At 35.4% G+C, this 13,402-nt stretch overlaps 1 protein-coding gene across 4 annotated transcripts in view; it reads right to left on the minus strand.

Moving 5' to 3' along the window:
- Nucleotides 1–43: 43 nt before the first annotated feature.
- LOC575444 (E3 ubiquitin-protein ligase RNF19A) overlaps nucleotides 44–13,402 on the minus strand; it is a 47,913-nt gene continuing 34,554 nt past the window's right edge. For all 4 annotated transcript variants that reach the window (XM_775846.5, XM_011679706.2, XM_011679707.2 and 1 more), the window contains exons 6-10: nucleotides 7,919–8,027; nucleotides 7,156–7,317; nucleotides 6,460–6,679; nucleotides 5,733–5,821; nucleotides 44–4,696 (exon numbers count right to left, since the gene is read on the minus strand). In XM_775846.5, the coding sequence (XP_780939.3) occupies nucleotides 3,960–4,696; nucleotides 5,733–5,821; nucleotides 6,460–6,679; nucleotides 7,156–7,317; nucleotides 7,919–8,027 (1,317 nt within the window). In that variant the 3' untranslated portion in view covers nucleotides 44–3,959. The remainder of the gene's footprint in view (nucleotides 4,697–5,732; nucleotides 5,822–6,459; nucleotides 6,680–7,155; nucleotides 7,318–7,918; nucleotides 8,028–13,402) is intronic.

Raw genomic sequence — 13,402 nt, forward strand, 5'->3', positions numbered from 1 at the left:
CATCATCACACAGTACACAAACAAAATAGAGATTCGAATTATATTCCTTGATTTCACAAGATGTGTATTTTGTCAAAACTTGATACATCCATCGGTCGTTTCAATTGAACATTTGTTTTTCTTCAGAGATATAACATTTTTTTTTTTGCACAAAGAATACTTGCCACTGATTCCACTCTATAAGACACTACTAAGAACAAAACCCGTGATTATTCTCTCCCTTTAAATATCTGTGCATTCACGTCAACGAGAAGTCGATAATAAACGAGCAATGATTATAACTAAAAGACAGGACGTCTCACTATAATTATAGTAATTCATCACCAACAGGTTATATTTCCCCTTCACAAGTAATTATGCGTAAACCGCCATTTTATGCCAGAGATATCAGCATTTCTTTCATCTGGTTTAGCATATTGATAAGGGAAATAGAGCAAGAAATTTTTTACATATAAGAAAAGCATGATACATGGTAGCAAATGTTATCGTCATTAAGCAGTTAACAAAGTTAATATTAGCAAGGTATTATATGAGCAAGTACTACAATGAGGGTTAATGATATATGACGTTGCTATCAATAACTAACTTGAACTAAGATTTTAAAACTCTGTTATAAATCTTTGATCTGGACGACTGAGAAAATTCATAGACCAAAACAAAATCGGTATTTCAATGTGCACCAATCAATCAAAAGAATTTCTTTTTTTTACAGAAGCCCTTCCCAAAATAATAGGGAAATTACCATTTTTAGTATTATTTACCAAAATGAAAAGATCAATTAAATATGTATAATCATAGAATAATGATACAAATTGCAGGAGAAAACATAACTTCAAGTAAAGAGAACTGGAATTCTAGGTGTTAAAACCAAAATGCTTTCTGAAAACTTAAAATCTTCTATAAATGTACAATGTATGCAAAAAAATGGGAGTTATTTGGTTTTTTTTGGAACCTTTATGACATGGAAACAAGATTTCTTATGGTACAACTTAACATTTATAAGGATAAATAATCAAACTTAAATCTGAAGTATTATCAATATTAAAATAGCCAAAACAGACGGTCATGTATGTTAAAACCAAAAATCGAAATATGTAGATATTATGACCATATACTTGTCGACTTGTGTTTGCAAAACAGACTAACAAAATAGGCAATTTTTCAAGTATTTTCTAAGATGGCTTTCACATTCTTTAAATTATTTCAATTTTCACTATAAAATATTAAATAGTACCTTTGATAGAAGGGTGCTTTTCAGTAATATAGATTTTTGTCTTTATCTTTTTACGTTGTGACTAGACTTTGTACAACTGGGCAGGAAATGAACTCTGTGAACTGTCAAAGCTCATGATAACCGACATCATGTAATACTATAATCAACGATACAAAATCTGAAAATGTATCATTACTGAGTAATAAATACCACATTCATGTAACTCTATATCTGCAAGGCTACATACATGAATATATTTCAATGAATAAAGCTCTATAGCGCTCCGTCGAAGCAAACATCAGCAAATCATATGTAACACAGAAATTATCATACTTTACAGAACTATATATATGTCTCTCGCCAAATAAAAATAAAAATGAATCTGAATATAGTCTATCAATTCTTATGTTGCAAACTAAATGCTTCTAGAAACAATAGTTTTACTTTTGCGATCAGCAATTATAGAATTCTTTGAAATCAAAAGAATTGAAGTATTTTTGGTCAGGCATGTGATGACTTTCAAATCTATTCATCTCTTAAATATTCTCCAAATATAATTTTTGGAGAGTTGATTCGAGTAAAACTCTTTGAAAATACAAGCATCAGGCCATCATTTACATGCTGCTAGATATCCAACACATACAGTACAGCTCACAGGTGTTGTAAGGCATGTGTTCAGAACATGACACAAGTCCTGGAAACAATTGCAGCTCTACGTGTATTTGAATCAGCATACATATTCCCTTCAAATACCTTACTGGTAAACTCAAAGTATATCAACTCTGGCTCACAGAAACAAAATGATCATCTGATGGTGAAAATTATTTAAAAGTAAATTTACAATGTTGTTGATGCATTCCATTACAAGTGTTCCCTTTTTTAAACTATTTTTTACAACAAGGTAATTCCTTGATCATGACAATAAAACCAACAAAAAAAGCGCAGAAATTTCAGAAAACAATATTGTAACCATTTTTCATGTGTTTATCAAAATTTATAATACCACAATATTAGTCTGTTTTATTTCAAAGTACACATCTACATTTGGTTCCTTCAATAATTTTAACCCGTACCTTAGAATATATTGAATTAAAACAAAAATGTCATCATCTAATGTTCGATACATGTAACGTTCCTATAGTCTTCTAATGTACACACATCATGACACTAATATATCTCAGCCAACAAAAGAAATGTATAAATGTTCAGAAATAATAGGAAAAAGCACAAATATACATACACAATATACTTAACATTCACTTATAAATGTGTCATTTATTTTTTACAATCAATAAGAATCAGTACTATATCTCCACCCCTTCTTGCATTGACCTAAAAAGAAACCCAAATAAATCCTGTTATTTCAATTAATATACACTCAATCATTCATTATGGTTACGTGTGATGGTTTTTGAATGAAACATGAAATAGTTACGAGTCATTTTCAAATTCATAAACGATCATTTCAAAAAGTAATCCAGATCTACTTAGAAGCCATCATCATGATAAACTTGAGACTCCCAGAGCCCGTAAATTTCTGTTGCAATTAGAACGTCTTAAAAAACGAAACATGAAGCTATAACATACTATTTTGTCACACATATATACAGATACTATACTTTATACAATCCAGTACTAAAACCTCTACAAGACATATTACATCAAATAAAACACTTACGAGACTGATGCTCCCGATCGCATTCCAGCTCAATTCAAATCAAGGTTTTAGTCAAAATCGGACTTCCGTTTCATCTAACCATCACAACATTATCATCTATTTGGAGCCAGAAGGATGTTAACTCTGTTTGAAATGATTGAGTTAATGCCCTTCTTGCTCAAACGGACGTAATCCTCATACAATAAGTGCACATAATACACAAGAAAAAGAGGTAATTTCACTAGTAGCAGTTGACCATGTCGTAAGTTTACAGTGTATCTCTACCCCGCAAAGAACAACAGAAAAGCTTGTAAATACTCCTTTTTCAAAGGTCCGACAAGTTGAAATGTATACCAACAGGGACATTGTTTTTGGTTTTGTGGCATAATTTCTGCTGAAAGTGGACATTTACATTGCACTATACACTTAGATGCAACTACGTAGCAGTATTAAGAAGCCTATACTACTCATGCCTTTTTGTTACACAAGGGTGTATGCGTAGTGTTTCTAAACTGAGAAGCAAAAGCTTGTGAGTTGTCACTGTTGATACTTGCTCGTTCTCGCATTGTACAAGTGCGTAAGAATGCCATGAACAAAAATCCTGACATGTTTCAAAAGCCCTATCGCATGAAAAGAATAATCGCGTGCCAATAGAACAAACTCACATTGAAACCCATTGGATACAGCTATGAATTGTCTTCAACATTTGCCAATGACGTTCATCTTCAGATGGCTATTTAAATTCGCTTGTTGAAATATGTAAGGTTTAATATTTGTGGGCACATAAAATGAAAATTAGAGTGAGAAATGATCATGAAGTAAGGACACTGGAGGTTACGGACCATCAACACTGCAGTGAATAATTAAATTCTCAATATTATCCTACTAAAACTGAGTCTTTATATGACTAGGCTGCATACTATATTTTGTTAATTCTTAAGTACAAGATGAATGATAAGTACAGCCTGTGCACACTGTATTTGAATGCAACACTGGTACGCATCACAATGCATGGCTATACATCTTGAAACAATACATAAGTTAAGCAGTGTAAATGGTCTCATAACCAAGTCACCTCCACACCACTTATCACAAGTCGGTGGTGATGACTCTATTTAAAGACACATTAACAGAGTTAGAGGAGGAGTGACAGACATCACGTATTAGCATCCCGCTTCCCGGGCGATCGTTCTCCACCTCCGTGAGTGACGACTGACTGTCCTTGGCGTTCAGCTGGAAGCCATGGGAGGAGCTCTGGCTGCTCGATAAGTCGCCCTTCAGCTTGGCCTCACCCAGCGGAAGCGAAGCGTCCACGTTGGACGACGAGCTCGTCTCAGAGTGGCACTCGCCGTCGGCTAGAACGGCGCTCAGCTCCGAATTTAAGGAATCGTTGATGCTGACGGCATCGGGGCAGGGGGAGGGCGCCTCTGAGATGCGATCGCTGATCTTGACGCTGCTGCGCTTCCCGCTTCGCGACGAAGCCTTACTCTTAGAGCTCTTGCGCATGGCACTTGTTGTGGTTGTCTTGGAGGTGGAGGCAGGAGCGGTTGCGCCCCTTGCAGCCATCACCGGTGAATTGGCACTCGTCTTCAGCTCCCACACGTCCCCTTCGACCACTTGACCGTTAAAGTCCTCTCCAATGTTAGTGGCATTGCGGAGGGAGGATGTGAATGTCCTGGAAGATCCACTTGTCCCCGGTCCGCCGTGCTCAGTACTGTTGTTACTCCCACTGCTGTTGTGGCGAGATATAGGATAGGAAGTTCCCTCAATGTCGACGTGAACTTCCAGCGGTGTGTTGGATGCCCCATTCTTCAAACTTTGGTAATCTGGGGGAAAAAAGAGGAAATTGAGCATTGCATTTTCATATGTATTCAGGTAAAGTCCTAGGTATTCAATCGATTTAATCAATTTAACTCCAGCTGATGTCATTAGGAGCAAGATTTCATTTTACATCACAATCTAAATATTTTGGTATTCAGAAACTAATTTTATGGTTGCAAGTAAAAACTACATATCAACAAAAGCCAATATCAGTCCTACTTGATAGGATTACCAGCAATGCTGTGTAAATACATTGTCATCAATGCCAACAAAATATCATTTTGATATTGAAGTAGAGGCAATATGGAAAAGTTTAGTACTAATTTTTCTTATTTACACCAGTGAAGTTTGAGGTTGTACATTGTCATCTTATTATCACTATTACTTCAGACAGGTTTCCTTTTATCTACAACTGTCTATCTTTCATTATTGGTGCTACAACATCTGTTGAAAATATTGACGATGATGGACAAAGCAAGAGACACAGTTCCGATAACAAAAATAAGATAAAATAAATTTGGCGTGATGTACAGTTAGCTGATAGCCAGATGAGTATTATCTCTCTGTAAAGTGATCTGAGATAACACCCAGCTGGCTACCAGCAGATAATAGCGTATAGAATGGAAGATATTACTTGTTAAAGGTAAAGACCAGTTTTGGAAACGCCCCCCTCTCAAGAAATGAAATGGAAGCTCTTATTACCAATCATGTGAAAGAATATGCTTTGACTAATACGTGATGATACAAATTTTGCCGGGAAACCGCCTACTAATTGGTATATTTGGTAAACTTTTATATCTATCCGGACCGGATAGATATTGCGCATGTGTCGCGTAGTCCCATATACATCTTTCTGTGTACAGTGCTTGTAACTTTAACAAGACTGGGCCAAATTTCTTATCTTTTTGATGATTCCTGAACCTTGCAGTACACACCAATACTTATATGCTAGATGATCAACCTTTTCTGATCGATTCCACAACGTTTCTCCCACAATGCAATTGCACGACCAGAACTGGTCTATACTTTTAATATCATTACCTCTATCGTTTGCAGAGGCGTAGGCATCAAAGGTTGTGTCGCTACTCAGACTCAGTCTCTTGCCAACTACTTCATTATGAATATCCATCCTGGGGGGAGAGAGAGAGAGAAAAAAAAGAGAAACATATAGATCATTGTTCAGAATCATAAACTTACAACATAATCATTGCCACATTAGTAGTGGAAGTTCAATTGCTCAGTAATCAGAGATTCCCAATACCAAGTGATTGCCAAATGCATGTAACAGACATTTTCAACAAATCCATCAGATAGGACTTTAAACCATATGATCATTTTTAAAAAAGGCCATCGAGATATACTTTCTTTGTGGTTTCCTTCTAACATAACACAGAGTCTCAGTGCACCTTGTCTTGACATAAACTCTGGACATTTTTGTCCGAAATCATTGATTTGTGTATATCCCAGATAATACAGCTAAAAGTGGGTACGCTTTTTAATAGGAGTGTGCACACAGTTGGTTTTCCAATTCCACTTCCCATTCTTTTAGACATGAAATAGTTTTCCTTTGCCAAGACAAATTTTCTTAGACAGAGATCAGAGGGCCTGAAAATCCCCTAGAATGAGCTAGTTTGTACACAAAAAAGCCTAAACTATGGTATGAAAATAACTTGCCAGGGCCTGAATTCAGGCTATTGCCTGAAAACTGGAATCCCTGTAGACTATTAATTTTGTCTTGTGTGAGCAAAGCTTCATTCGATTAACGTACCTGTGGTGGCTATTAAGGACAAGTGGCCCCACGCCCCCGCTGCCCGATAGGCTCCCTGTTAGACTGGCCCCAGCGATGGCCCTTGTACTGGCGTTGTCGCTCACGGTATCGTCCGTCATGACACCTGCGACCTCTAGATGGCTCGTACTCTCTCGGTTGAGGACGCTCGCCTCTCCTATACTCGCGTTCGCTGCCACGCTGTTCACCTCTGGGTTGTTTTCTATTTACGATAAAAGATGATTAAAACTAAAGTTGAGTTCTGGTCATGCGATTGCATTGTGAAAGAAACGATGTGGTATCGATCAGAAAAGGTTGATCATCTATTAAAACATATAGTATTTGTGTGTATTGAAAGGTTCTGGAATCATCAAAATGATAAGAAATTTGGCCAAGTCTTTATAAAGTTACAAACACTGTACACAGAAAGATGTATATGGGACTACACGAACACGTGGCGTAAAAATCTGTCCCAATTTTTACGATGTTACATGACATATTTAGAATATGCAGGCATTTGAACTTTTGAAGAGCAGTGCTTTTCAGGAAAGATGTTTTATCTGATGTTCTTCCAAACTTGCGTAATAACAATAACGCTCACAAATTATTTTTCACCTCTTCCCAGAACTCATCCTTCTCTTTAAAGACGAGTCAAACAGAACAAGTATCTCACTAGAGTCTGATATTTCCCATCCATACCTGATCTGTTGTCTGATCCGGCCATACCGACGTCATTCTCTTCATCGAGAGCGATGCGCACTCCTCCGCTGTAACCCGTGATAACCCCGCATCCGCCGCTACGGCAGAGTGAGACGGGCACCACTCCGTATACATAGGCCAGCATGATAGGCACACCAATTCCTGTGAAACGAGTAAACAAACACAACGTAGAAACATTTAATAATGGTACTAATAACATCATTCCATTGCCATCTAGCACATATCAAATTAGAATGACATTGTTAATAAATGTAGCATAATGCCTTTTCATAGGTTTGGATAGTATCACTCAATTTGAACTCACGCAGCTATTATTACCACACAGCACATTTCAAGCAAGGAAGAAATCCTGGTACATGTGGGTAACTATTTAACACACCTGGGACCTGTCTTACAAAGAGTTGGGATCGATCCAAATCAATCGCAAGTCCTATAATCAATCGCAAGTTTGCAGTCTCCTTCCTCTTTAATGTACATAGTTGCGATTGATTTCAGCTCCTTGTAAGACATGGCACTGGTTAGAAGGAGACAACTGAGGACAAACTGCATTGTCTATGGACATCAGACAAATGTTATCATGATAAGGAGGTGAAATTGCTTGGGGTTTTGGAAAGCAGCATGTATTTGAGAAATTTCTTTGCCATATGTTACCAGTACCATCCCACATGTACACATTCACTGTACTTTTAGCCAAAGTACAGCGTTACTCCAGCAGTTCACTGACTAGAAACTGACAACTTACCAACTGTGAGGGCAGCAATCACTGGTGAGACGATGATGGAGAGGGACACACTACCAGCGATGGCCAGATTACGACGATGTCGGGGCATACTGACATACTTGGCATGCACCTTGAAATAGAGAATGAGATAACGAAAACAAGGCTTAACAAAGACTCAAACATATATCATTTTCTCTTTTCCAAACAACAATTTTGTGTTCATAAAGATTTCTAACTCGTTGTAAATGCAGCTACATGTATATCAGTTGTACTTTTTTTTAAAGAGAAAGAACTTTCTGGCTTTCTTGAGCGCGCCATGTACATACTATCAAATGGCTCTCCAAAGAAATTGCTGCCACCATCACCACCATTCTGTTTTACAAGTATATTTTATAGTACTGTAAAATTGTTGAAATTGTGAAATGAAATATCATTGAAGTAAAAATATTGAGTGAATCATATTTGAAATCAAGATCACTTGATATACAGGTATACTTCAGTTATGAAAATGCACCGTTTAATGATATTGAAAAATACATGTATATGGTTATATCTTTGAAGCTTGTAAATCTGGTTTTCTTCAAAGAAGATTCCTGAACTGCCTGGAGAATTAAAGATATAACCATTATTTGCAAGATGATACTACTCGTAAAATGTAATGTCATGCCTGTCAATGATATATACATCTGGTTTATATAAAGTCAATACAAGGTAAAAACCTTGGGACTCATAGGATGTAAAGGCCCGGTACATCATTAACTGTAAAACTATACATAATAAAATACAAAGTACAATTGTTTCGACGAATACGAATATCAATAAAAAAAAATTGAAATGACATCAACAAATAAAAATCAAGGTCTTGTGATAAATCTTTTTTGAAAGATGTATTTTTGAGAAACTATTTTAGTATTTTTCCTCAGGAGCATTTATGAAACCTATTGTGAAGGCAAAGATACACGTACAGTACATAATATACGCGAATAACTCTCAAGATAGGATTTGTTCCCATATGTATGTAGTGAGCCACCTAAAAAGAGAAAGAAAGGAGGAAGAGAAAGAGAGAAGGAAGAGAAAGAAAGAAGGAAGAGAAAGAAAGAAGGAAGAGAAAGAAAGAAGGAAGAGAAAGAAAGAAGGAAGAGAAAGAAAGAAGGAAGAGAAGGAAAGAAGGAAGAGAAGGAAAGAAGGAAGAGAAAGAAAGGAAGAGAAAGAAAGAAGGAAGAGAAAGAAAGAAGGAAGAGAAAGAAAGAAGGAAGAGAAAGAAAGAAGGAAGAGAAAGAAAGAAGGAAGAGAAAGAGAGAAGGAAGAGAAAGAGAGAAGGAAGAGAAAGAAAGAAGGAAGAGAAAGAAAGAAGGAAGAGAAAGAAAGAAGGAAGAGAAGGAAAGAAGGAAGAGAAAGAAAGAAGGAAGAGAAAGAGAGAAGGAAGAGAAAGAGAGAAGGAAGAGAAAGAAAGAAGGAAGAGAAAGAAAGAAGGAAGAGAAAGAAAGAAGGAAGAGAAAGAAAGAAGGAAGAGAAAGAAAGAAGGAAGAGAAAGAAAGAAGGAAGAGAAAGAGAGAAGGAAGAGAAAGAGAGAAGGAAGAGAAAGAAAGAAGGAAGAGAAAGAAAGAAGGAAGAGAAGGAAAGAAGGAAGAGAAGGAAAGAAGGAAGAGAAAGAAAGAAGGAAGAGAAAGAGAGAAGGAAGAGAAAGAGAGAAGGAAGAGAAAGAAAGAAGGAAGAGAAAGAAAGAAGGAAGAGAAAGAAAGAAGGAAGAGAAAGAAAGGAGGAAGAGAAAGAGAGAAGGAAGAGAAAGAAAGAAGGAAGAGAAAGAAAGAAGGAAGAGAAAGAGAGAAGGAAGAGAAAGAAAGAAGGAAGAGAAAGAAAGAAGGAAGAGAAGGAAAGAAGGAAGAGAAAGAAAGGAAGAGAAAGAAAGAAGGAAGAGAAAGAAAGAAGGAAGAGAAAGAAAGAAGGAAGAGAAAGAAAGAAGGAAGAGAAAGAAAGAAGGAAGAGAAAGAGAGAAGGAAGAGAAAGAGAGAAGGAAGAGAAAGAAAGAAGGAAGAGAAAGAAAGAAGGAAGAGAAAGAAAGAAGGAAGAGAAAGAAAGAAGGAAGAGGAAGAAGAAGAAGAGGAAGGAGAAGAATTTGTAGTAGAAGAAGAAGAAGCAGAAGAGGTAGAAGAGGAAAGAGGGAGAAAGATACACCATAGATAAATAAAATGATGTATTAAAGCCTAGTGTCCCTCACATGTCTGTATCAAATTTGAAGTCCCAACATTTCAAAATTTAAAGTTCAAATATACGCTTCCAATCCAGACTAGTTTTATGTAGGTTTATACACACAATTTGCAACAAACATGTCCAATAAATGTAGGCCTACATACAGAACGTAATGTTGATGCATAAAAACCTAGTATTGAAACTGCTGACCTATTTTTAAGGTTGGCAGCTGCACACATGAAGGACTCCATACTGTGCACTATACAAGCAGCTGTTTTTTTAGGAGACGTACTGATATATGCTGCACTTCACAGGGTTGCAAATTTGGGCTACATGTAGTATCAACTGTATTGCCAGTAATACAATGAGGGTGCAATATTGCTGTGTTTTGCACTTGCCTAATAATCAATGTTCTGGTAACTGATTTGGATTAGATATTTGAGTAGAATAGCATAATAGCATAAGGAAATATGAAGGTGTAGGTGTCAATTCATTTATCATACATTAATCTTTTGATTTGATTTGATTTGATCGTTTTGTTTTGTTTTGTTTTGTTTTGTTTTGTTTTGTTTTGTTTTTTTTGGGGGGGGGGGGGGGAGGGGTTGAGGGAAGGTTGGTTTTTCAAGTTCAAAAGACAAAGTAAAAAGTAGGATTGGAAGAAATGAGTCCAGTCCAGAGTCTGTAGTTTACAACTATTACCTATACAAAACAACAACAAAATCGTCTTAAATAGATGAAAAAAATGAACAACTGAATGGATTTTTTATATAAATAAATGAATGAACAAAAAAATGAACAAAAAAGAACTAAATGAATAAATGAATGAACGAATAAAGAAATAAAGAAATAGATGACTAAAATAAAAACAAATAGGGATTTGAAAAAAGAGGAATCATGAAATGTTTATTATCTCTTATTCCTCCTTGACCTAGATGATATATTAGAGGTCATGAACTCATTTTATTTCCTTTTATTTATATTGAACAGGCATCACTGGATTCACCCATATCCTGCCTACTTCCTTATCGCTGCCATGGATAGAATGCAGCTTATTTCACAAATTATCAGCAGATCAAAGTATTGTTTTTATGTAAAGTTTCTGGATTTCAATTTCTTTTGTGATATCAGAATATAATATATTTTCAATATATATATAAAATTTGATTTTAGTCAAAATTGAAGCATCTAGAAAACCACATGCATGGTGTTTAAAAAGGAATTCAACATAAAATACTTTGGCTTACATTTGAATTTTGTGAAAAACAGAACAAAAAATTAGAGAAAAGGGTTGCTGTAAGTAAAGATAATATTAGACAAAAAATTCCGCTACGTGTAAGTGGCTGAAAGATGAATCCATTTAATTTATCTATGTAAAATATCAAATTGGCGACCAGTCTTTTTCAGCAATGGATTTTGAAAAATTAATTACAATTATTTTGTGCTTTAGGAGCAACTGGAAGAGTTGTCTAACAAACATGTAATCTCAACTATCAAAGTTATTCCTAATTGCTTGACCTATTTCATTCAAACTTTCAGAAATCAAGATTTTATTTTTATTTTTAAAAGAAGGTCGCAATCATTATTGCATGGCCACGAATGTACATGAAGCCAATCTAAACAAAAATACAACAGGCCTACACAGAGACACAAGGATAAAGAGATTGTAGAATTATTTATGAGACAACTGTTAACAACAGTTCCTGCATTCAAATAGAAGGGAATACAAACTGCACAATGCCACAGATTACATCTTGTTTTTCTCCTTTGTGTATCTGCTTTCTCAGACGTAGTATATTTCTGACATGGTATACATGTACATCACACATTAAAAGCATGCTTTATTTCAATATGAACACTCCAGTGACTCCACTATATCGTAAGTTGATCAGTTAATGTTTCATATCGCTGCTAGCTTCCTTTCCTTTCCTTTTTGACAAATACTAGACACTTTCTATCTGATTGAAGTATGCAACCAGACACTATAGATAATGATATATATTCCTGACATGGTATTACATCACACATTCAAACTATGCTTTATTTCAATACAAACTATTAAAAACACTCCACTTCATCGTAAGTCGATCAGTTAATATTATATATCACTGCTCCCTTCCTTTCCCTTTTTGACGAATTATAAACTAGACATTTTCTATCAGATTGAAGTATGCAACCTGACACTGTATTACAGTAGATAATGAATAAGTTTCTACTACTTAAAAAATGGATGTAAAGTTCACTCTTGTTGGGATTCAAATGAATTAGAGATATCAGACAAATACATGAAACTTGATCTTCTATGGAAGTATTTGATCAAAATTATTTGAAAATGAAGGAGTTAATCACATTTACATTGAAATTGAAATTGGAAACCACGTACAGAGAAGAAATATAAATCTTAATTTTGATATAGGAGAGGCTCAATTGCGTATGCATTCATTACAAATAAAATGGATTAATGGAATAAAGAGATATTGCTCCTCTACAATCCATGCATTCAAATTTCTTTGCTACTCCCTCCCCCCCCCCCTTCTTCCTTTTATTTGAAATTACCTATAAACCTACTTTACCAAGCTGTCTCAAAATATATTCCCCATCTGTTCCTTACTATCATTTTTCTTTATTCTATTTGCACCATGTGTCTTTTTAATCTTTAAACTTCTAGAGAACAAAGACCTTCCAATATAATTGAAGAAACTGACCACTCTGTTCTGTGTAATTCAATTAAGATTCACATATAATATCTTCTTGAATAACCAGTATTTTGTTTAAAAGGATATCACTATTTCACAAATCAATAAAAAAAGACTGGAACAAGTAAAGAAACAAAATTAATAGTAATACAATAAAACAGACTTAAATTTTCTAGAAAATTCAAGAAACCTAAACAAATAATATCAAATTCTAGAACATAATACTAAAACTTCGCACTACTTGGCAGCTCTATTAAAAGATCATTATCCCTGTCATAATATGCCTACCATCTTGCATTCAAAAGTCATTAGCACTATTTTGGGAATCCTACTTATATTTTTTACAAATATTCTACAATATTTTTTTATAACTACACGAGATTGAAAGAAAATAAAAAGTGGAGTTTTACAAACATCGCCCACCACACTAGCCATCACGTCAGAAGAGATTTCATTGACGTAACTTCAATGTGTCAATAATAGAGATAATTGACAGCACTATTCATCTATTATTACTGCAACACAGGCAACGATAAAGAGGAAGGGAGAGAATAGAGAGGATGAGAGAGAATAGAGATGATGAAGAGATGGAGATTGGAAGAAGTAGGGCAGGAGATGATGG

This window comes from Strongylocentrotus purpuratus, unplaced genomic scaffold (assembly GCF_000002235.5).
Source record: "Strongylocentrotus purpuratus isolate Spur 01 unplaced genomic scaffold, Spur_5.0 spur5_scaffold_7, whole genome shotgun sequence".
Classification (NCBI taxonomy): domain Eukaryota; kingdom Metazoa; phylum Echinodermata; class Echinoidea; order Camarodonta; family Strongylocentrotidae; genus Strongylocentrotus; species Strongylocentrotus purpuratus.